The sequence below is a fragment of the Galendromus occidentalis genome, unplaced genomic scaffold, assembly GCF_000255335.2.
Source record: "Galendromus occidentalis unplaced genomic scaffold, Mocc_1.1 scf7180000077428, whole genome shotgun sequence".
In the NCBI taxonomy this organism is placed as follows: Eukaryota; Metazoa; Arthropoda; class Arachnida; order Mesostigmata; family Phytoseiidae; genus Galendromus; species Galendromus occidentalis.
Genome location: NW_003805416.1, coordinates 592,017 through 615,367, shown reverse-complemented (window position 1 = coordinate 615,367; position 23,351 = coordinate 592,017). Strand labels below are relative to the sequence as shown.

Below are 23,351 nucleotides of genomic sequence, written 5' to 3'. Positions count from 1 at the left end.
CGAACTCGTGTCTCTGGATTAATGAACGGTCCGGGTATCGAGTATATGCACCGCTCGGTCGTACCGCATGGGACGTTCTGATGTTGTGTCCGACGAGCTCATCGATGTTGTTGCCGAGAAGAATTCGTAACAGTGTTCAGCGCCGCCGGCGCTATCTCGAGCCGATCAGAAGCGTTCTGCTCTCAAGTGGTACGTGACGTCCCCCAGAGTACCGTATGGCTCTGTTTCTGAGACGTTGCGTCGATTCTGGGAACCAAAAAAAATTAACCTGCGTCTCGTATGAGCGCTGGACCGCGCGGGGTCCAGCGGCGATTTCCGAAGTGCACATGTGCGCAGAAGGCTTTGCTACAGAATCGGAGGGATTTTCCGGGTTCTATTTGAGAGAGAATCACCCGCGTTCGAGAAAAGGGTCTTCTTACGCGAAGGTTGCTAATCGTCAATTAGATTTAGGTATTGTTGATCGATCTTCACAACGAAGCTTCTGAGTGAGACGAGCACTCGCAGAAACGAAACATGGCTCGATTGACGCGTTTTGCACAGAAACTGAGCGGCGCAAGTTTTCTTCGGCGGATGCCGTTCTGCGGCTCGTCCGGAGGGAAATTCGAAGGATAAAGCTGGCCACGGAATCGGGAACGATAGTCAAGCTATCGGTCCGTGTCTCCGTTCCCCCTTCCGACTTTCCGTTTCAGTTGCGATTTCGGTTTCGTGCCTCATCCCTTCTCCTTAGGAGCCGCTTCTCGAAAGCCGGGCCTTGAAAGCTCTGCTCTCCATCTTCTTCGCCAGCTATCTGTCTGTTCCTACGTCCTCGCACAATCTTTCCTTACCGTTTACTACTTTGGAAAAAAACGATGAAAAAAAAAGATGGGCACTACGCTACCGCCACCGACGCCGGCGACTGCGCAGAGGGTCCTGAGCTGAGAAAAAGGATGAAAGACTACGAAAACGAACCAGCGATGCGAGAAATGAACGAATTTGTTTCGAGTGCGACAGCTCCCTCCACCTATTTCCTCTCCCGTCGCTGCGCTCGTCAGAGCTTGGCTCCTCAAACAATCTCACCTCTTCCAACAATCCTACCTTCTGCTCTGTTTAAAGCGGAAACAGGAGAAACAAAAAGGCTCAGAGGTCCACTCTTCACCGCTCCCGCGCGCTCCATCCTCCGTCATTCCATAGGCAATTTGCGACGGGAATGGGACCCTTTCTGAAGGAGTCCGTGTCTGACGTCTATTCAGATGCCTTACGGTCTCATGACGTACTCCGACTCGAGTTCTGAGATATCTTTTTTTACCTCCGAGACATCTGCTGCCGGCCAACTTAGAGCGATTATTCTTTGAACTTTCGCATGCGTGGGAGCAAAACTCGCTTGTCGGTCGGGGTGACCTGAAAAAAAACCGAATGGGTCCAGCCGAACGACTGTAGACTCGTTCGTGTCGAACTTTGGAGAATATCGAACGGATCCGATACGGTAATCGTATCCAGGCCGACCAAGAGTCTAGAACGCAATCTAGCGGACACGTCTTTTGAAAGTCAAATCTGCATTCCAGACGGCTATGGGACAGAAGGAGGTTGTTGATGACAGATTCTCTTACCCAGGAGAAGCACCGCATCTCAAACGGACCAGGCACCGATGTGTTTCGACTTTCTCTCCTCGGGAAAACCATTGGGAAACTCGATCCGACCATCAAAAAGACGGTCAGCTCGGTAACACCTGTCGGCTGCGTTGCACGATGATTCTACGTTTCTAAAAATTCAGCCATCATGGCTGATGCTGCAGATGTTCCCGGTCGAGCTGGTGCCGCTGACGTTACTGTCCCAATGATCCGAATCCGACCCGTTTTGAGGACGGGTTCCAGATTGGAAATAGGGACAACTTCCCTCGGTGAATTGGCGGACTCGTCGCGGCGACAGCACCCAGCGAGTTTTCCTGGAGAACGACGTCCCACAGAACGGCGGTCGGACCACTCCGGGCTGTCCGTGATCCTCAGCTGCGCTAAAATGCCTCCGGGAATGCGAATCACGGGAGAATATTTCCGATCGCTGAGCCTCTCTGCTCGACCCTGGGTTTCTCGCAGAGCCACCGATAGGCATTTGACTCCTCGGAATTCGAGTAAACTCCGATCCGGTGCTCGCATGGCTCCTTGTGTCTTTCAGCTCACGGGTCACTTAGTGAGAAAACACGTGTATAATCCTTGGGCATCGATTATCAGTTTAGTGAGCCTCCTGGAAAAAGGCTCCAGATGTTCTCCTCTCGCCTGGAGGCGAGAAGTTCTCTGCTAGCTCCCAAGTCGAGTGATTTCGCTAACTAGTGTCTGACAAGCTATTGCGGGATGAGGAATGACATCCATTGTCAGCTCGGATTAGCAAACTCTTGCACTTATATCGGAAGCACACTGACCACCGGCCGCTCCTATCGAACAACGCCAGCAGCAACTTCAACGCTGCCGACGACCGAGGTCCCACAGGACTTCGGCAGTAAGCCCGTCGCCAGCGAAGCAATTGCGAGCGAGTGGCAAGTTGAGAGGACAATCGAGACACGGGCCCTCAAGAATCTTGCATCTGCGGCGTCGGTCCTCGTTGCCGGACTGCGGGCCCTGGTGCAAAATGGCCGAGGTACCTCTCGGGCTCGCCAATAACGCTGAAAAACGTACCGGAACTCTGTTTCCCTTCGACCCTGCCCGAGACGAGGGTCTACTGGACGTGTACCGAAAACGGTGAACGACGCCACGAGGTGACGGTGCGTGCTCAGAGCTCGGATCCGAAAATAAATAATCAGTCTCGGTACTTTCAGGCCACTCTTCGAGTACTTCGGGTACTCTTCGAGGCTATCGCAGACTGTTCTGCCAACAGATAAGCCTGAGGAGCGTCAGCGTAATCGTTCGCGGGTGAATCATGATAATTGCGTCTTTCATCGAGGAAACACGTTGAGTTTGAGCCGACGCAAGCGAACGGTTGCACGCGGAGAGCGCAGAGGTCTCGAGATCGAAGGCTTCCGCCCAGATGCATATGGCGTTACAAAATCTCGAAAAACCCTCGAGCTCCCAAAGGATGAGGTTCACGATCACTCAGCGATCAAGCGAAACCTCCGATGCGACGTTGACTGCTCAGAGAACAGATCTGAGAACGAACCCCGTGAATCGCGGCGATAAGGAGAGAATTGAAATAATGAATCGTGCGGGTGACGAGACGCCGTGATTCACCGAGTCGGCCGCAGATACCGGTCAGACCGCAATCGTAAAACGTCGCAGTCACAAAGCGAGCACAGGTTCCGCAAGCAGGCAGGCATGTTGGTCGACAATCCCACAGACCACGGAGCAACGAGCGCGATTGCGTGAGCAAATGAATTCGCTCGTTTGTAGGGAATCCATTGTTCCGCACACGCACATTCTCTCCTTTCGTACCGCTACGAGAGGCCAAGGTCGAAATAATTGCAACCAGTAAGCCAGCTAGTATTGCCAGCGACCGATTCCTCTGTCGGAGCTCTCGTCCCCGTTCCCTCCAGCGACCCTCGGCCCTGCCTCTCCGTGCAGATACAGCCTCAGGCAAGGCGCCCACACTACGCTGGCGATTCTTCACCGCGCGCTGTCCTGCCTCTACAGCTGAAGGCACGATCGGAAAGGCGCGGAGTCTCTCGAGATTCGCTCGCCTCATTCGCGGTGAGCCCGCTCGCTCGTTCGCTCACTCAATGCGCCCTTGTTTTCCGTATCGGTTCCGATTTATTTTACGGATTCCTCTTCGTTCCAAGTTCTTTTCTTTTCCCGAAATCTCCCATCCTCTATCGTTCTTTTCCGCTTCAACGTTCGATTCGACCCTCCGTGCCGCCTAGATGTTCCTTCCCTCCGCTCTCTGTCCTGCTATGCGTGTTTTTCCTGTCATTCCCTGATCTAAGATCCCGCCCTCCAACACCTCCAGACTGCTCCTTAGGCCTTCCATGGTTTCACCCACCTAATTTTCTGTTCAACCTCTGCCCTCGATAGCGATATTTTCCCTCCGCTGCATCTGCACTACCCTCCCGTTCTCTTTCCCTGGAAAAATCAAAATTCTTATCGCCTCTCTCGGTCGCTTCGACTATTTTCATCGAGCTTTCTCCACTCTGTTTTTCGTTCCGCTGCTTCGTTGCTCGGGTACCAGCCCATGGCTCCGCATGAAAAGCATGAAAAGGTTTCCTAGCATTGATCGCTCATCGAAGAGCCGAAGAGTTAAACTTCGGATCAATGGGAGAGAGCTCGTTTCCACGGCCGAACTGCGTTCGCGAAAAGGTTGAGCATTGGACTGAATCGAAACCGCTCGTCATGAGTCACATGACCTATGACGCGTCCTGGTGATCATAAGCCTTTAATCCAAGCGCCCCCTCATTTGGACCTACTCCAGGAAAGCATCCATCAAAGCAAACAACACTCACCGTTCGACGTACTCCCGTTAAAAACGTCTCCAGGGGTTTCTTCAAGCGTACAGGCTTTTTGTTCAGAATAGGTAGAGCTAACATTTTCTAAGCTGCATCTAGAAATAGTCGCTTCACCCACGGTTGAGTCCATATCAACGTGAGCTAGATACCGTCGTTTTGAAGTCGTCCCATTCAGACGGAAATCCGACTCAAAACATCCGATCGACACTCCCGCGGAAGACTGCGATCGTATCATTTCTCACCCGATCGCCACCACGATGGCACCCCCAAGAGCTGAAATTGATAACGCGCTACTCCGCGGCCTACGCAACAGGGCCGAGAGTTTTCGTGCCTCGGATAAATTCAAATAATGGACTTCTCGTGGAACGGCCGACAACCGGGACCTCATCACCATGTTTATGACGACGGAGCACCGGCAGCGGAAACTGAAGTTTCGAGTGCTATATCTGCTGGTCCCGCTGTGTAGCTCTTCGTCGGCGGCTCCAATCAATCGAAATGCAACAATCCGAATGTTGACTCTCCTCCGCAAACTCCTTTTTTGTTCCGGTCTTCACGTCCGGATCGAGCGTCGGAGACGACGTCGACATCGAAGCTGCCCTGATGGTTCCAGGCCCGGTGCTGCAGACTCCGAGTCGACTGAGCTCGATTTAACCCGTTCGGCGCGGTTTAGCGAAACTCGCGTAGTGCCCGATTTGGCTCAGTCTGTCGGCGTGGCTCGGCGCGAATCGCAGTTAGCCACGTATGTGGGTCCGCGGCTCCGCTCGTTCAAGGCGTTGGAGAATTCGTTCTTCCCACGTCGTTTCTTTAGTCTCTTTACTTTCTCCAGTTTGTCGTGCGCACGCACACCTTGCTCGCGCGCACGTCATGTCTTATCTTCGACGAGCTCGAATGAGCAGTATTCTGTTGCTTTTCGCTGGGTCCGCCTGCCCGTCCATCCACCAGCCGCGTTCCCCCACTTCCCCCACGTGCGTCGTCTGTCTGCGCGTCCTCTTCCACCAGCCTCCAGTTCCAACAGCGGATGAAAGCGACTATCTCGAACGAACAAAATCTACATCTGTTTCCTCTCTGCCGTCTGCCACTTGACAGCCGCACTTCCCCTTTTGTTCGACGACGTTCGTCTCGTCTACTGTCGTTTTATTAAAGTTTTTCCTGTTTCGAGAATTCCTTTCAGGAGCTACCGACTCGATGAGCGGTGGAGAGACGGCCATTTGACTGGCTGCTTCGCAGGTGGGGAACGAGTTGGAGGAAGAGAGGCGAAAACGAGAGGATCACGAGAAAAAGCCTGACCTCCCAGTAGACGCAGAGGACTGTGAAGCCCACGTATAATGCTCGCTGGCAGCCAGATCAATTGCCTGCTGATTTTTATTGCAGCCGCTTCTCCGGCTCTGCCAATAGGCTCTGTCAACTGGAGAAAGCAGTTTTCGAACGGCTTGGATCAGAAAGAGACCGACTGGGAGCGCAAGCTGGCTGACGTAAAGAGAATGGAAGGAAATACCCACGGCCGACGCTCGAGCCAGACTCCGCTCGACGCAAATGATACGTCTCGCTGCTCTTCCTTCGTTCTTGGGATGATCCTCAGGCTTCTCTGGCTCCTTTGCTATTCTTGTTTTCCGGGTTGCTACGAACCAGGTCGCGCTGTTCTTCCTGTAATTTCTGTTTCCTCGAGTTTTCCCTCCGGCCGACTCCCTGTCGGAGTGAGTGGTTCGTTGTTTTCGCCCTTGGCTCGACTTGCTCCTGAAGCGCTCGCCGGCTATGAATGATTTGACCTGACTCTGATGCCGCCGCCGCAGCGGTGGTCGCCGTCGTCGACGAGCTTGTTGTTGTTGCTCCTACTGCGGGATGGATACTCTTCGGGCTCCGGGGCGCGATACATTCTCGTTCGACTCACCGTTCGCTTTCGCTTGATCCGGCCAGATAGACCTCTCGTCTGTTTTTATAGATGCATCCCTACGGTCAAATCTGGGAACGACACGGATGGAATATAATAATAAAATATGTACATACGAGGACTTCACGAACTTCGCTCGCAATTTCCAGTCTTCTAACGTCCTACGCTGGATTTCTCGGAGGACAACCGCCCGAGCTTGGCAAAACTCATGGAGCCTCGGCAGGCCTTCCGAGACGGCATGAATCAGGACGGAGAATGGAGAAAGCACGGATTACGTAGCGAACGAAATAAGGGAGTCTAGAGACCGAAGGAGACTCGGAGATATAGCAGGGGGTGGGCACTCGAATTTCTTCGGATTGATGACAAACGGAACGTAACACGAGACTAATGATTACAAATCGCTGACCGTTTGTGAGAAGAACTATCGCTCCCATTAGTTGCCCGTCTGCATGAATATCGCTCACTGTTTCGTCGGCGTGGGCACTGATTCTGAGATGTTCTCGGTGCCGCCTCTGGGTTCTTCGCTTTCAGGTTGTTGCTCCTCAGAAAGGACGGAAGCGTACGAGGCACGATTGGTTCGTAGAGGGAACTCGCTCCCCGTGCCTGACTCCTCACAGTGAATTCTAAAGTATTCCACCGAGCCAGCTGGCGAAGAGATACACAACTGCCGGGCTTACTTTTTCCGCACCCTGAAGCTGCGTGGGTGTACGATCGGATAGCTGGTGGCTATACTATTGAAATGGAAATCAATATTCCTGCAAGCGGGGGAGCCCGACCTACCGTTCGGAGCGAGGTCTCGTAGCACATTCTCGGCGTGGGAGGGGCATTCTCTAGAGCTACAGGACATTGACACGGAGGAAAAATCTCGGAATCGAGGAAATCTCCGGTCAGCATGTCCCACCGTTTCTGAGACTCGACAATGTTCTCGAGGGCGTTTGCTTGAGACCCACGTAGATTTTGCCGCCTTCACAATCGTCGGCGTCGACCCTGCAGCTGTTGCTTCGCGTGCACTGTAATCGATGTGATCTGAATGACGGAAGATATCGACAAGTTTATTGAAAATATTGGCATGCGACGACAATTCGGTCCCTTACGCCGCAGTCCGCCGTGCAGAGGCATGTATGCACGCTCACCGCGTCATTCTTGCATGGTTTCGCTTTGTACCGCTGTACTCGCCCCGCTTGCAAAAGTTTGCGAGCTAGTTCGCTCGCAATTACAATGGTGGACGGGTTTTCGTTTGCCGTATCTGCGTCTTCCGTCCCCAGTCCCTTCCCTCGCCCCGAATTTTTCCTGTCATCCGAGCAGACATGAAGAGAAAATGGATCGCATTGTTTACGTATCTGAGTTGAGGGGAAAAGTAGATTTTATTTCAAAAGACAGTTCAGACGCTCTCCTCTCGTCGTCGTCGGGGAAGATCCGGAGATCACACCGCTTCGTTGACCTCCCTCTCTGTTGATAAATGTTTCGTTCAAACGATGTTGTTGCCGAGAACTCACACGCGACGACTGGGAACTCTTTCGAAATTCTCTCGTCTGCCACTCGTCCCTTGACAAGTTCTTCCTTCGTTGCGTCTCATTCATTCGACGTGAATTAGTCGCCGAGTGCGAAGACATACTGGTTCACAGTGTTCGTTTTGGAAAAATATTCGAGTTATGAGCAGCTGACAGGAGAAATGGAAGGGAATTGAAAAAACGTGATGAAAAATGAGCGAACCTACATGGGCTCGTGGGAGAGTGCGCCGCTCGGCTGGAGCGGCCTGGGGGCCGGCTCGTTGAGTGAGCGAATGGCGGGAGAGTTCTACAGTACAGGCAAAAAAAGATGCCGTAGAAGAGATTAGGAAGTTTCCGCAATTTAGTTTCCATCCAAATTCCGACCCTCGCTAGATGGAGCTTCTGCGATGAAAAATCGTCCGGTGAACCTTATTAAATTCAGCTTCCATCACAACATGGGCGGTGGGTCGGTCGAAGTGCTGTCTCGCGACGGTGGCGGACGTGTGGCTGGTCGTCGTTGCACCCAAGTCCAAGAAGCGTAATATCGCATCCCGACGGAGCGACGCCGCTTTCGCGGTGAATTCGCACCTCGCTGTCGGTCGTCTTGCACTCGTCGACGGGGCGCGAATCAAGAGGGAGAAAAGAAAACTTGTATTGCTCGCTTTCCGCGGGAAACGGGAAGCGCCGCGCCTCCCGACGACGGTCGACACATCTGTTTGGTGTTCCAGAAGTGAAAACTTCGCGGACGGAGGCGCCTCGTGCGGAGTTGTTTGTTCGGAAGCGAGCAACTTTCCCCCTTCCGTTCGCAGGTTGATCTTGAAGTAATGCAGTTGTTTCCGTCTTCGTTCGAGGTCAACAGAACCTTTGCGGAAGCGACAAGCGTGCCTGCCGGTTGACTGACCGAGTGAAAGATTAGCACCGCTATCGACAGCAACGGCGACGGGGATTCGGAGGTCGCTCGGCGACTGATCCGGCACTCAGTCAGTCCGACGGTCGGAAAGAGCCGACTTGGCGAGCGGAGGGCTGTACGGATATTTTTTTCCGAGCGGGATTCTGAATCATGCGGCTACGTTCGCAGAATTTCAAAGACGTAGCCCGGAGACTCGACGCGGAGCCGAAAGGAAAAACCTCGGAGCACGACTGCCTTACGGGACAGATATCGTCGAGCGGTCGGCGATGATCTGCGGTTCGGTCGAGCGAGTTCTGCTCCACTGAAACACTTGGTATGCACATACATGCATGCTTTCCATGTGGGCTCTTGCTGGGATGCCGGTTCGCGTTTGCGTGTACGCGACTGTAGTAGCCATCGCGTGTAAACAGTTTTTGGGCATGTCTGCGGTGCTTCGTGTTGCCCTTGTTTTCCGGCGAACGCTCTCCCCGATAGCTCCCCTTTCTCCTCACACATCCGCGCTGTCCCAATAAGCGCTTTTCAGCCGCGCGGCGTGTTTACATCGTCCGAGAGTGCACAGCGCAGAGTCCCCCGAGCTCGCCCCACGTAATCCTTGCGCGGATCTATTTCGCTCCACTTGTGCATATTTGTCTGGGTACAAGTGCATTCAACACGAGAGAATCGCACTCTAATCGATACGATGGACCTCCTCATTTTCGGGATTCAGATCCTGTCTACGATGCGTCCTTCTCTCACGGAAAACGTCGATTCCACCTCTCCGGACCCGCAGTCAGCGCGACAGGAGTTCATCGCCAGGAATGAAACCGTCGCGCTCGACAGCCGAGAAGGAACGATTCGGGACGAATTCTGCTCTTGCCGGATTCGGTCGTGTGCTCTCACTGGCTCAGACGTAATCGCTTGACAGGATTTGATCCGTTCGCTAGGAGTTCCGCTCGTTGGGGTTGCCGAACTCCCTCCAGATATTCCGAAGTCTACCGCAGCTCGGAATCCTTCAAGGGGGGAAGGGAGGGTGGGGGGGGGCGGGATATCCTTGTCCGAAATTCCTCGAATTTCTCAACGGACACCACCCGAACCGTGGCTTGTCACTTCTGATTTGACGCCTATCGTTTGGATCCTTCCATCCTCGGCAGGAAGCTCCTGTCCCTCGGCAACAAGCTGAGAACGAAGAAATACGCCGAGGGAACGAAGTCGATTCTGGGCCGCAGAACCCGGTCCAGTTCCGCTTTTGAGCATTCCACACATTTCCTTCGAGAGCGACTTTGGCAATGCTGACCCCGACGTCGCCCGCGCGTCGCCAACGTGTGACGTCAATCTTCTGAAGGATACGGCCAACAACGTGCCAGCAAGCAAAGAACCCGACGACCGGACAAGCCTCGGTTCTCGCTTGCAGGTGGGTGTACATGGTTTCGTAGCTCAAAATTCTGAGAGTTTCCTCTCCGGAAGCTCTTTTGGGTGTCATTTGTCTTCCCGAGACGGGCAGATGTCTCCCGACTGGACGCCCCGACGGACTTTGCGAGCGATGCGATGTGTCTCCAGCCGCCGTCTCGAGCCTGCAGTCGGCCAACTAAGTTGGCAGTTAGTCCGTTGGTGGGTCCGTTCCCGGGCTGGTCTCGAGCTCACCTTCCAATGGAGACAGTCCACGCGCCTGCGGTTCCCACCCTCGGAGTGGGAAGCGCTTCCGCAAGGGATAGCTGCTCGAGTGTTTGTCAACTCGGATCCGCCCGTTCTTGCATGACGGTCCTCGAGAAATAAGCTGGGGCTTGGCAAGCCTTACCAAGCAGCGGTTCGGCCTCTGTAATTAGCCGACGAGAGCTTTGCGGTAACGGCGAGAGCATCGAGACATTCGAAGAGCATACCGAACGCATCTAGACGTACGCACAAGGATAAAGTAGCTACGTCCACGTTGATAGAATAGTCCCTGTACCGAATTCTCGGGATTATCATGGAGACTCAAGACGTCTTTTGCGGTGGAGGATCCGATTGACGCGAGAGACGGGGACCACACGTATCCAAGGAATTTCCCAGATGTGAAACGATGAGACGATCATGTCATTCATGTTACAGCGAGGAGGGGCTCCCCGGTCGCCTCTCTCACCACAACGATGCAGTCGTGTTCCGGGAGCTTGGCTGGAAAGAGGAGCATGGGAGTTTGAGAATGAGGGCGCAAATGCCGAGCGCATGCTTCGGGTACATGCCGTAAATAATTTACGAGGACATTTTTCTCCCGCGATTTGGAGATAGGTGAATGTCTTACGTGACCACATCGGCCTCAGGTTCCAGCTCTCTGCTGAAACCATCTCGAGGGCGTCGGATGAGGGGATTCAACTTCATGGGCGGAAGTGCGAACAACCTAGAGGTCATGCAGAGTCGACGAGCTAAGTACGACGCGTTCCCGGATGCCCGGAAAGCGATATCCATCTTCACGACCTGTTGACAAGCCCGGATATAGATGTGCGTATGCTTCTAGTGCTCTCCTTCCGATGAAAGCGACGCGGCGACGGGGAAAAGAGGACCACGGAGCTGCATACTCTACAAGTCGATGATGTTTTATAAACTCGAGAACAACGGCGACGGCGAGAGAGAGGCTTTTTAATTAAAGCTCCCTCAAATGCTCAACAACGTTTGCCTTTCTAACGCGGGCTGTTGAAGGCCGCAGTAATTTGATGGCGAGGCTGAGCGAGGAGGAAAATTCGGGAAGAACGATCTGCGAAAAGAGTACGGCGCGCGGCTCGCGATGAAGGGAGGAAAAAAATCGATTATAGCAATGAATGGTGACTCTGAACTCTAAATGATAAGACCCCGCTGAAGCGGCTCCGATAGGAACTGCGGAAGAAGAACACCGGAAATACAGACGCAGAAGTGATCGCTACTGGAGAGAACCTCGATTTCCGAAGATCCCGGGAGAACAGGATACAAACCAGACATCTGGCGATGGAATCACGGGGCGGAGAAGAAGCGGCGCGCTCGGACGCGATGCGTCTTCAATCGCCAGGAGAACAAATCTAGCGGCCCGAGCCGCAAGGAGAGAATATCTCTGCATCGGGTGCTCCAGCAACGTCCGGAGATTCTTTTCCTCTGGAAAACAACGGGAGGCAAACCCGAGCTCTGAATCCAATCCGAGCTTCTCCGGAGGCGGCAGAAACCTTGCACTTCGTTGCGAAATCGTTCTTAGCGATGAGGCCATACGCGGAAGATGCTCACCGTAATTTCCTCCTTTGTGATACTCCCGGGCGACCGTGTTCCGCTAGACGAACAGCACAGCGACGTCACGGTGTGCCTATGCCGAGGTGCTTCCTGCGGAAATAGGCAAACGGCCTACTCAGCTTTTTTTTCTCAGCACTGGAGAATAAAGCTGAGGAAGAATGATTCCTTCCGCCCAGCCTTCATTCGTCCACCCGGTACATACCTACTTTGTCGTTGGCGTGGGAATCGTGCCTACGAGCGAGCAAAGCAGGGTAAGATGGACCGTCGACCGACGACGGAGAAATAAAGCGCTGATCGGTGAGGCTGCCGAAAGTCAATCTGGATTGTCCGGAAATCGGAAGCGAGGATTCGTTCTCGCGAGACGACTTTCCGGAATGTCTTGCTCCATCCCATTCATCCACCGATAGTGGGGTTCCGAGGATCTCACACCAGAAACGATTCGTTCTCACGAATCGGGTGAGGTCAATGTACGCGGGGGTCTCCCTCTCGAACAGATTTCCAGACGCTGCGCTAACAACTGAATTCCGAGAAGGATCGCAAGTCACCGAGGAGGGAGTATTCTCCCAACGATGACGTTTTCGGTCTCGTTCTCCGTTTCGTCTCCTTCGTTCCGTCAACGCAGTGAGTACCTTGACCTCGCGTAGGATCTGTCTGAGTGAGAGGTGAAAGGCGAAGCAGATTCCATCTGGATCCCTCTTTCAACAAGGCCGTCGAGAATAAGACCGCTACCGCACTGAGTGTGGTTACGCTGAGGAGCGGTGACAACCGATCGCCCAATTCCTCTCTTAGGTTGAAACACGCCAAGAATCAGCCCCGGGCGATGGCAGGGTTTCAACGCTCGGTAACGAATAGGAGCTTGAAGGCCCTCATCGAATCGGCGACGACTGGATGCGTTGAATGTAAGAAGAAAAGGAGACAAGGAAACTTCCTGAGACTTTCTCAATGTCCCCAATGAGCTCCGACCCCTCGTCGCTGTTGATTACGACATGCATGTCTGTTTGCTTGTGCTCACTTACGCCTACACTGAGCCAGGTGTATGTATTTAAGCACAAAAACAATACGTTGATGAAGGTTATTGGGTTCTCTGCTACCGTTCGCTCGCTTACTCAGGGGCTGCTCGGCAGGCATGTTCTTTTCTCGGTAGGTTCGCAGTTCGGCTGGCCGGCTCACCGGTTGCCCGTCTGCCTACTTGCTGGCTGCAAGGAGCACGCAACGGTTACGCGGGGCGGGGAAGCGGGCAGGCAGGGTGGTGGAGCGGCGAAGTGATGCGAATAGCTTGTGTTCTGTGAGCCGCAGAAACGGTGGAGGAAGAAACACGCAGACAAGCAAATTGGATGCAGCTCGGCTACGCGGCATCGCAAGCAAACGTCGCCAATCAACAACGTGTCGAGAATTCACGCGGTAACGATGATACTGATCTCGGAAGTCTTGTTCAGCAACTCTCGTGGAATTCCTTCATTGCCCTCGCCTCTTCTCGCGCAATACTGGAACGGGATTATAATACATCTGGAATGGATACTCTTCCCGTGCGGAATACCGATAATAATCGAATGATCGGCGGAATCGAATCGCACTCGCAGATGCGGGATGTCTTCCTCTCTGCTGCTCATAGACAGACAAAACATACCTCGGCAGAAATCCGCCCTGGAGTTGGAGCTCGGGCATAGCTCCCGGCGCGAGAAAACGGCCGCTGACTGTTTAATGTTTCCCGAGCTTCCTCTCGCGCGGGCAGGTCCTACAGTCCGAGCTCCGAACGCCGGTCCTGCGCCACCAAGAAGCGATCGTCCCTACCTTCCGTACTTCTGTCGATAAACGAAAAATACTTCCCTCGGCGGGCAAGGACCTGATCGATGCCTAGCCGATCTGACTCGTGATTCAGAAATAACTCCAGACTACCGAACCACTCCACGGCCGGCTCCGGCGTCTCTGGAAACGATCACGTCGAAGACACCCAGATGTCTCGCGCACTTAGCGGGACTGCCAGGCGCGCAAATTACTGAGACGACTCTGTGATTGCAGAATCCGTGCCGCCGCCGTGATAATTCTCCCGACGCGTCCGCCGCGGCTCCGACACGAAACGACTTCGGCTCGAACCAACATCGGAGAGTCGCGGTTCAGGTACCGAGAGCTTAGCGGAACCTAAACCGATGGGAGAATAGCGACGGAACACGCTGGAACGACTGAATCACTTGATTCCTGCCTGTTTCCCGGAACAATTTCGAATCCTGTCGGCAAGACTGGCGTCAGAGGGAGGGCATCGCTCCTCTCGGAGGAAAAAAATCCGGGGACGGGAATCCGTCTCGTCTCCGAGAAAGCCCTCGCTCCGGCTCGGAACCGTCTCTTGTGACCAAGACGCGCCCTCAAACTTCAGAAGCGGAGGCATTCAAGGGAGGACAAACTCTAGAAGCGAAGGCATCTCACAACAGTCAGAAAGAAGGAACGTTTTCGAGGTCAGAGCTGGATGGAGCCAGCCGGAGCGCTCTCACTGATACAGAGCTCTTTCTTCTCTGGGGTGTCCCCAAATTATATCAAGTTCATTGTTCATCTCTCGCACGTTCCGAGGAGAGATGGATCACGCAAAGGAATAGTTGGAGAGCGCCGTTCATCTCAGTGCATAGAATATTTGAGAAGCATCGATGCAAAACCAGCGGAGGATTCAAAAACTTCGCCCGGCGTTTGGAGTACGAATGCAATAGATTTTCTCCCCGTCGTCTCTGTGGGAATTGATGGATTCTTCCAACCAGTCCAGGGTAACCTCTCGAGCCTGCACCTACCACTGCAAATTGATATTAGGAGTCCACATTCCGTGGATGATAATGGAACCTCCCGAAGGAGTTGTCAAAAGTCGGTTCTGAGTCGCTGACGGTTTGTCAACGCTCGCGCTCTCAAAACTCGGCATTGGCTCACTTTTCGGTCTCGCTCCGCACTGCCCCTATAGCTGGTGTTCCCTCCGACAGCAAAACGCTACTAACCGACGCGGAAGGTTGCCCCGACTTCAAACTATTTGACCACTTTGAGCTGTAAAGGGTTGCGAGGGAAAGGGAATATCAAGCTCTAAGCGGGAGGGTCAAACAACAGAGAGAGAACGAACGTCTGAAAAAACAGAGTCACTTATCTTATTGAGAAGTTGACTCCGTCTTTCATCAACTTCTCCGTAGATGGGATATACGAGGGAACTTTCGCAGCGCAGTCCATCGTTCGAGTTCAAACAGAGCTCGTGGATTTCAGGCATCTGTGTATTGTTGCCAAACTGTTGACAGTGTTTCTCTTGGGAATCCCGGCCCCCTCTCTCCTCTGTGAACATCCACAAGACCCTACTTGCCGAGGTGCGAGAACAAACACTAAGGCGCATATCCCGATTGACGAACTCCCATGTTTCGACGCGGCGTAATGGCTCTAAGTAAACTCTCCCAGCGTTCTATTCTGATCTCGATCGAACTCGCATGAAGTGCCGGCCTTGATTATTTCCGATCAAGACTCGTTCAGATTGCTCCGTGGGGTGATCGCGCGGGGACCGCGACACGGGTCTGGAGAGAACATTGAAAAGCGAGCCTCTGTCTATTGACCCAGGCGTCTGCTCGAAATAAGCGGGTCCTGGATACACTATTGGAGGGCGAAAGGAGCCTGATTGTCCTGTTTTGAAATGCCAGTCCTGAGACGTTTCCCGTGTCTCTCTGGTTAATTATTTAGACAATCCATTAAGCGGCACGCGCGGCTCGGACGTTGTTATTGCTCTGGAGCCGCGACACTTCACTCGCAGGTCCTGTGAACTATTCCGCGAAGCAATTCAGTCGGAAAACGCCGGTCAAGTCATGGAGCGGTCGAGCGGATACTCCCCTGTCGAGGCTCCTTCCCGTTTCGAGATCCGGCAAAGCCCTAGAAGTTGGCGGTTTTTGTACATAAATGCTTCAGGAAACGGCTGGCCGCGTCCTAGAACCGCCCCCGACCGGTGTCGGTCAGTCTCTGGAGGCTCGTTCCGCTTTCAGGTAAGTCTTCGCAGCTCGAGATGCTCTACAGTACACAACCGAGAGGTTGCGACCAGGGTTGGCGGCTAGGCTTTCAGCTCCGAGAGGAGACTTGTCTGCCTGGCCCATTGGCCCGCGTCTCTGTTGCTCCATCCCCGAAAACAGGGGAGCTCCCGAGCATGGGAATAGAAAGGGTTGAAGGAGACGGCTACCGGAGGAAGCTTACATGAATTTCTGATGAGAAGCAGTGGCATTCCTCATGTCTCGGAATCGGATTGTTTTACTCGCCGAAGAGTCTTTGGTCGGCAATCGAGGACGGTACAAGGCTGAAGGACCATGTCGTGGCTTCCTAGAGATTCACTAGGGTTGCGCAGATCTCCTGATTGATGCGGACATTTGTCGTTAGAGTTGCTCACCGAACGCCTCCGAATGACTGCCGTGTGAGGGAGCCTGATTCGTTCCCAACTCCCTTCTCACCAAGAAGGCTCGCCTATGCCGAATTCAGGGCCCCGTTTTCCTCCTTCCGCTCGACCTACGGTTTAGAATCGGGAGCGCTCGTTGAAAATACTGGAATCGAACAATAGGTCCTCTCGGAATAGCTAGCTTGCCATGTAGTGAAATGATAACTCGATAGGTGGTAATCTCATCTTGAATTTCTTCTTGGAGGCTCTCGGAAATCGGCATACCAGAGCTGTGGGAGGATGGTACGCACGAGCAAAACCCAGGGGTATCAATGAGAGCCGGCTGCAACTCAGACGCACGCGAGTCAACAATCCCGGAGCTACTTGCAGCAGAAGACGAGAACCTGGGCAGCCGTCGGAGCTGTAGCGTTGCGCAAAACACACGAAGGATGGAATAGATGGATTGCGGATTCTTAAGGAAATGATCGAGCCTCTTGACCGTCGGACCAAAATGAGCCCAGTCACCCCTCCGCCATGAAGGAGTGCTCCTTTTCTCCTATCATAGTTCCGGAGGAGGAACAATCAATTATTCCACTCCCACATGCATTGGCCCCACTCTGTTTGGAAACTCTTTCATGCTCCGGCGCCACTGCGAGGATCGGCAGTGTCTTCTGGAAGCAGGAGATCGGAATACAAGATTTTCCGTTCCTTTGTTATGATTGGATGGAAGCCTCCGGTCAAGGATGCGGGCCCCAAACAGGGATTTTTTTTTCTCCCGCAGAGGATCTTCTTTGTGGTCCCCTAACTCGTGCGAATGTTGCGGCATTCTGACATCGAACGAAATATTCCGAGTCATAGTGGCTAAGTCCCGATACCTCTCGGGATGGAAAACAGCTAAGGCAAACAGGAAGGATCCGTCCATAAAAAGCGAGACGTGAAATATAAGCTCATCAAGACTAAGATTCCCACATTGTTTGCCGCGGTGAGCGGATCGTATGCTAGAAACTTTTGCCCGGAAAAATATCCTCGTCTACCCTGTGTCGATTAGAATGTGCCGCGCCAGATTCCGAACGGAACAAGGGAGGAGCTACCACCTTGCTTCGGGATCTGGGTGCGATAATGCTACATCTATGAGTAGAGAGTAAGGAGCTTAGCTCCAATTTGTGGCGTCGCCTCTCCGGAACATACACAGCTTGTCCCTATAGTATTCGGTTATTCGGTTATTATATGTATTCGGTTACAGTCAGCAGCGGACCTCCCGCTCGGGGAGGGAGCGCGAGAGCACTCGGAAATATCAGGGCGAAGCGACTGAACCCCGAAGATCCGCAAGAATTAGGAACCAACTGGCTGATGTCTCGGACAAAGGCCCGGAAATACCTGAAGGAATCCATTTGGGGAAAAGAAGAGGGAGATATTTCGGAGAATGAGGGCTTATATGAAGAACATATTAACATATAACGGACATAAACAGTAGAATCACCTCTGAAGCCTCCACACGCGCTTCGCGCAGGTTAGCCTAGGCCCAAGGCGACGCGACGTTGCGCCGCGGCGTTGAGAGTTGAGACCATAACCTAGGCCGAGGCACAGGAGAAGCTCACGGGATATCGTTGCAAAGCTCGGCAAGGAACCCATTTTCTGGCGCAGGCGATACCGATGGCTCGGGATACCTGGGCGATTGTGGAGTGAGAGTTCATACCCCTTCCACCTCGGAATCATTAGATCTGCGCGACTCCCAGCTGTATCAGGACTTTTCGCGATCAGATACGGGGAGGGCTCACTCATACATACATAGAACGCATGGAAATCCCAAAGGCACTATAACTCAATCAGCGCAGAGAGTTCGAATAGATTCCTGCGTCGGAGATCAGAACCGGGATGGTCGGAGGAATTCCTCTAGTTCGAACGTTCGATCCGACTTCCCTCTTGCTAGTGCGGGCCTCTCTCTCGAAATGACTCTCCGGGGTCCCCGACTTCTCGGGAGCATTTTCCGGAGGCTCCTTGACTCTAGGCCGAGAGACCGACTCGTCCTTCCCGCGATTGTTATCATGAATGAACAATCACCGCGGACTTGAGAGCTTGCATCCTCATCGAGGATCTCCCCGTATGGCCAGGGTAGAGCTTCTAGGAGGAATTCTCATGGACGGGGTGGTTATCGGAGGGAAGTTTGGGAGCGGTGCTACATGGGTGGTCGCCGGGACATCTATGTTCTATGTGGTCCTCCTCGTCGCCACATCCTAGGCAGGGTACGTCGAGAATCGCGACGTTCATTACTCATTACCCTTGAACGCGGTACCCAACAGCAGCCCTCAAATTCCCAACCGAGAGCACGGTCCACGCTATGCTTCTCCTCTGATTCTCATATCGGCCGTAGCCGATGCTGAATAAGTTATTTCCAAGGCGCACAGTATTTGCGAGCAGAGCACGATTGTGTGGCCGGTGCACGTTTCAGTCTAAGTGTAGGTGTCAAACCACGACAGATCTACAGCCTGTCAGTTCCGTGTTGGTGGAGCGGGATTGATTTCCGTGAAGGATGCCGCTCATTCCGTCGTTTTTGAAGAAGATCCGATGCTCGTCGAGCAGACCTGTCGACGAAGCGGTCAAACCTCGCCGAGGGGGAACGGAGGTCCGGCGCGCGGTGCACATGGTTCATTGCAAAAATGATCCGACGGATGCTGAGAATGGGCTCGCCGGCTTGCCCGACGAGTGGAAGTATGCGTTGCGTATTTTGGAAGACGATACGGTGCCCGAAGCGAAACGAACTTCGGTTTTCAAGAAACTCAAGAAAATCCCGACAGCTACACTCAAGAAAGAGATGGTGATCTTCAAAGGTGGCGGCAAAGCAGAACTGGCGAAAGAAGAGCTTTTCCGCTTCCTGAAAGATTGCAGCAAGCAAGGCTCTCCAGAGGACTTCTACGACGTGATACACAAAATCGGCCACGGAACCTACGGTGACGTTTACTTGGCGAAGGACAAAAGCTCCAATGTGGAAGTCGCTCTGAAGCAATGCAGCCCAGTGCACGCGAAGACCGCGTACAATTTCTATCTGACTGAGATGGTTGTGCTGAGCGTTCTGTCCCATGCGAACATCGTGAAATCATTCGCTTGCTATTATGCTGCCCCGCTGGAGGCAAAGACTAAGCCGAAACTGAAAGATGTCCAGGTGCCTTTCCTGATCATGGAACTCATGGACGGCTCCTTGGCAGAAGTTCTTGACTTCTTGGATGATGAAGGCTCATATCTGGAAGCAAATATCGTTCTCTTCGTGATCAGAGAAATCCTTGCCGGCGTCAGCTTCCTCCACAAGCGCGGAATTTTCCACCGAGACCTGAAATCGGACAACGTCTTGCTCGGATCCAATGGCAGTGTGAAGGTGGCAGATTTCGGTCTGGCAGCGCGTTTCGCCTGCCCCGAGAACGAGTTCCATGGTCTAACTGGCACCACTCTGTGGATGGCGCCAGAAATCTGTCGAATCGAGACTGACGTCGAGAACGGAGAATCTGGCTCTCACCTACTGACTTACACCTACAAAGCCGATATCTGGTCTATCGGCATCATACTGATCGAGCTCCTCGACGGTAAACCGCCGTACATGGATCTCTGGGAGAAGGACGAGAAACTCGAAATTAAGAGAAAAATTGTTCACGAACCTGCCATAAGACCGGAGCGGAAGGTCTCGAAGGGAATGAACTCAATCATCGAAGCGATGTTGAACAAGGATCCTTCAAAGAGACTGGACTGCGTCGAGATATTGAAGAACCCTGTTTTCAATTCTGCCGCGAAACGAGAGCAATTCGCTCCTTTCGTGCAATCGATGATCGAGTCCTTCAACTTGAATGAGAAGTAGAGGTGGTTGACGATTTCGGAGGATAATTTCTCTCTTTGAGTTCGACACCGCAGCATCGCTCACACCATTTGCTCCAAAGGAGAGGGATCTCTGGAATTGGGAGTTGGGAGGGCTTGCTCCCAATATCCTAAATACTATCCCCCATCTGCCTCGATCTTGCATCAGGTGAATCCCCGGAATCCGGACTCATTTAATCAAGGCGCCTACATTAAACTGAAGAAGTGAACCCTCCCCCGTCGAATTCGAGAATGACGATTTTCGAAGAATTACTTTGTAGTCTCCAATAAAGGAAGATCATTTGTCGGTGGTCTCGGTTCCCTGTCTGACCGCTCCGAATGTCTGGCAATAATTCAGAGAATTCCATCGAATCGATTCCCAGCTGGAACTTGTCTGATTTTCTCCCCCGAAAACTCGTGCTATGGCTTGTGACGTTTCCAATTCCTGCTCTCCTATAGCTCTAATATTCCATGAGTACAGCTCCGCATGAGAGGGGTCGGGAAAAGTCTATCTCTGTCATTTGTAGGTGATTGCTCGGGTTATCCTCCCTCGCTCGCACGCTGGGTCTCCCCATTGGTCAGCAATTGATCACAAGTGTGAGAGGCAACTACTAATCGCTTTCCAGAAAGTGGGAGGATCTCGTAGGAATATGATTGATTGCCTCGACGACTGGCAAGAGTCAGCTCACTCTGTGCGCAAGCCAAGAGGTTTCGCGAAAAAATACCATAGTAAAAACTTATCGGAGACGGAATCCAGCGCGATTTCGGCATTAAACAAATGGGAATTTCTTTCAGCTACCGAGTTCAGACTATCCTCGAGGGTACGCTCCAAAAGAGATTGATTATACGACTCGATTGACGATGCTTATTGCTTTGGAGCTTTGCGAGAATTTCGCTCACACCCGGGGCGCTACATGAGCCTGGAAGTAATCGACGGGATTTCCGTCGAGTCGGGCGCCCTGAGAGCGAGAACGCGAGACGGAAAACCGGATGCCAGCGAGCGGGAAGCTGTTCCTTTCGGATCATCTTTATCGAGGTATCGACGGATTCCGGGAGAGCCTGCACTAAATTTTTCCTCCAAAGTTCGCCTCATGTTTCCTCGTGCCGTGACTCGATCGGGGCTCGCTCGGGAAGCCGAGCAGTTTTTCTGACTCGCTGCCTATCATCGCTGCAGGTTTTTGAACGAGGCGACGTCTTGTCAAAAGTGAGCGATGTCCGCAGGTGGGTTTGGCATTCTCTTAAATACCAGCCGCCCTCGAGACGACAGCTCGAGGTCCGGAAGCTTGGAGTGTTCTTGCCTGAGAATCTCTCGAAAAACGAGGTGATCTCTGAAAAACCAGTGCTGTGCTTGGTGCCTTCGGCGCGCAATACTCTATCCCCGCAGCAACAAGCGACCGCTCATCCACTCAGTCAGTCAGTCAGTCAGTCATCTGTCTCGAAAGTCATCCACGAGTACCTCGCCTCTCTCTCGAGAGAGCAAAAGATAAGACACGCGTACAAACACGGCCAGCGCGCGGAGAGCTCTCGCCGCTTCAAGCGTGAAATTGTTTGGAGTAAAAACACACGGGAGCATTGCAGTTTTTTGCGAGACAGAGAAAATACCAGAGTGATGAATCGATGTGATATTATCCATTACATCGTCGGAACTCACAAAGTCTCCGAATCACGCTTCTTTCTTTTCTCACATCCAATAGTTCCTCGCGGCCCTTGTTGATTTCATGACAGATCCCGCTCATGGTGATTAAAGTACATAAAAACACGGTGATTCTCACAACCTCGGCGGTTTCTTCGCGAGACAAACGAGTAGACTTTTTTGGATCTCGCTCCGATCGATGCAACGGGAACCCGCAGAACTAAATGCTTCAGAGACAATGAGGATCTTGAACCTATAGTTGGGATTATTGGTGATTCCACTGGGAGGGATTCCCTCTCCCGTGACGCGCCCGGCGAAGATAAGTCACGGCGAGCTTCCACCTCTTCCCTGCTAGATGTTCTGTCTGCCTAAGAGGCTGCTCGAAAGACGAGCCTGGCGAGAAGCCTTCGATGGCTCGACCAAGCCAGCGGATCATGATCGTACAATGTCCGTGAGCTTTCCCCCACGAAGGGGAAATCCGTAACAAGGAACAGCTCTGTCCTCAGCTAGCTGTCAGGCTAGATATGGGCCCCCATCTCCACGATGAACGAAATTCGAATGAATTTGAGAACGATTCATTCAGTAAACGGTGTCGAATTGAGGAGACTTTCACTCTCAATCGGAAGATTGTCATGATCCTCGTAATGCCAAGCGAAATGCGTCCAACTGCAGGTCTCGTATCCCTCGGGAAGTCAGGATGAAAGCCAAAAAAAAAATCCACCTCTTTGAAACCGCAAGATGGGGGAGGACAGCGGACCGCAAAAACGTCCAGAAATGAGGCTGGACTCCTCGACCTAACTCTGATGACACCTCGATGTATTCACGAAGGATCAGGGCGAGTTACTGAAAACACGAAAGAGTCCTCGAAATTCCGGAAGTTTATTCACAGTTGTCAGCGCTTCGCAGCACTTCGTTCGAGCGTGACCTATTCACTCTCAATCAGAGTTCTCACTTTCGTGCTAAGCTTATTTATGGCTTTGTCCTCCATCCTCGACTCCTGTTCATTTTGTACATTAATTTAGAAGCGGAACAATATCGTACAGGACTGCAGCCTAGAGAGCATCAATCGGTCCTAGAAACCGAATGCTGCCGCTAGAGCTGTTCAGCAAGGGCTCCGATCACAGCAGCGATGTCGGCAGCCATGCGACAGCTTGTTAACACAAGTATGACTAGAAGTGGACCAGCTGTCCATCCGAAGCTCGGTCGAAAATAGCTCTCTCCCTCCTTACTCGATATGAGACATTGTTTCGAGCATCTTCTAGATTCTGAAGCAGTCGGGTCCTCTTGTTTGATTGATCATCTCTCGGAGCTCGGTCGTTCGTGGAGTTGCTCAAATCCCATATTTCTCGCTCGCAATCCACGGAAGGGTTCGAGCTCGGAGGAGATGATCGAGATACCGACGATTCCAGAGAAAACCATGATGAACAATGGCTAACAGCAGTGCTCAAAAGCCGGCTAATTACAGAAGACGAGAGATTCGGCTCTTATGGCGTCGCATCCGGGATCACAGAATACACATCCTTCTTACATGATTTATTCAACTGCCTAGCTACCTAAGTCATCACCGAATGAGGCACTTCTGGAATGGCGGCCGCGGGCGGCCATTAGAACTACGATGAGC

General features: G+C 52.7%; 1 protein-coding gene across 1 annotated transcript; it reads left to right on the top strand.

Moving 5' to 3' along the window:
- The first annotated feature begins 2,801 nt into the window (after positions 1 to 2,801).
- Positions 2,802 to 20,421, top strand: LOC100907027 (serine/threonine-protein kinase pakC). The gene is made up of 2 exons (XM_018639275.1): positions 2,802 to 2,806; positions 18,870 to 20,421. Exon 2 carries the CDS (start codon positions 18,899 to 18,901, stop codon positions 20,099 to 20,101), a length of 1,203 nt encoding a protein of 400 aa, XP_018494791.1. The 5' UTR covers positions 2,802 to 2,806; positions 18,870 to 18,898; the 3' UTR covers positions 20,102 to 20,421.
- The last annotated feature ends 2,930 nt before the right edge of the window (positions 20,422 to 23,351 follow it).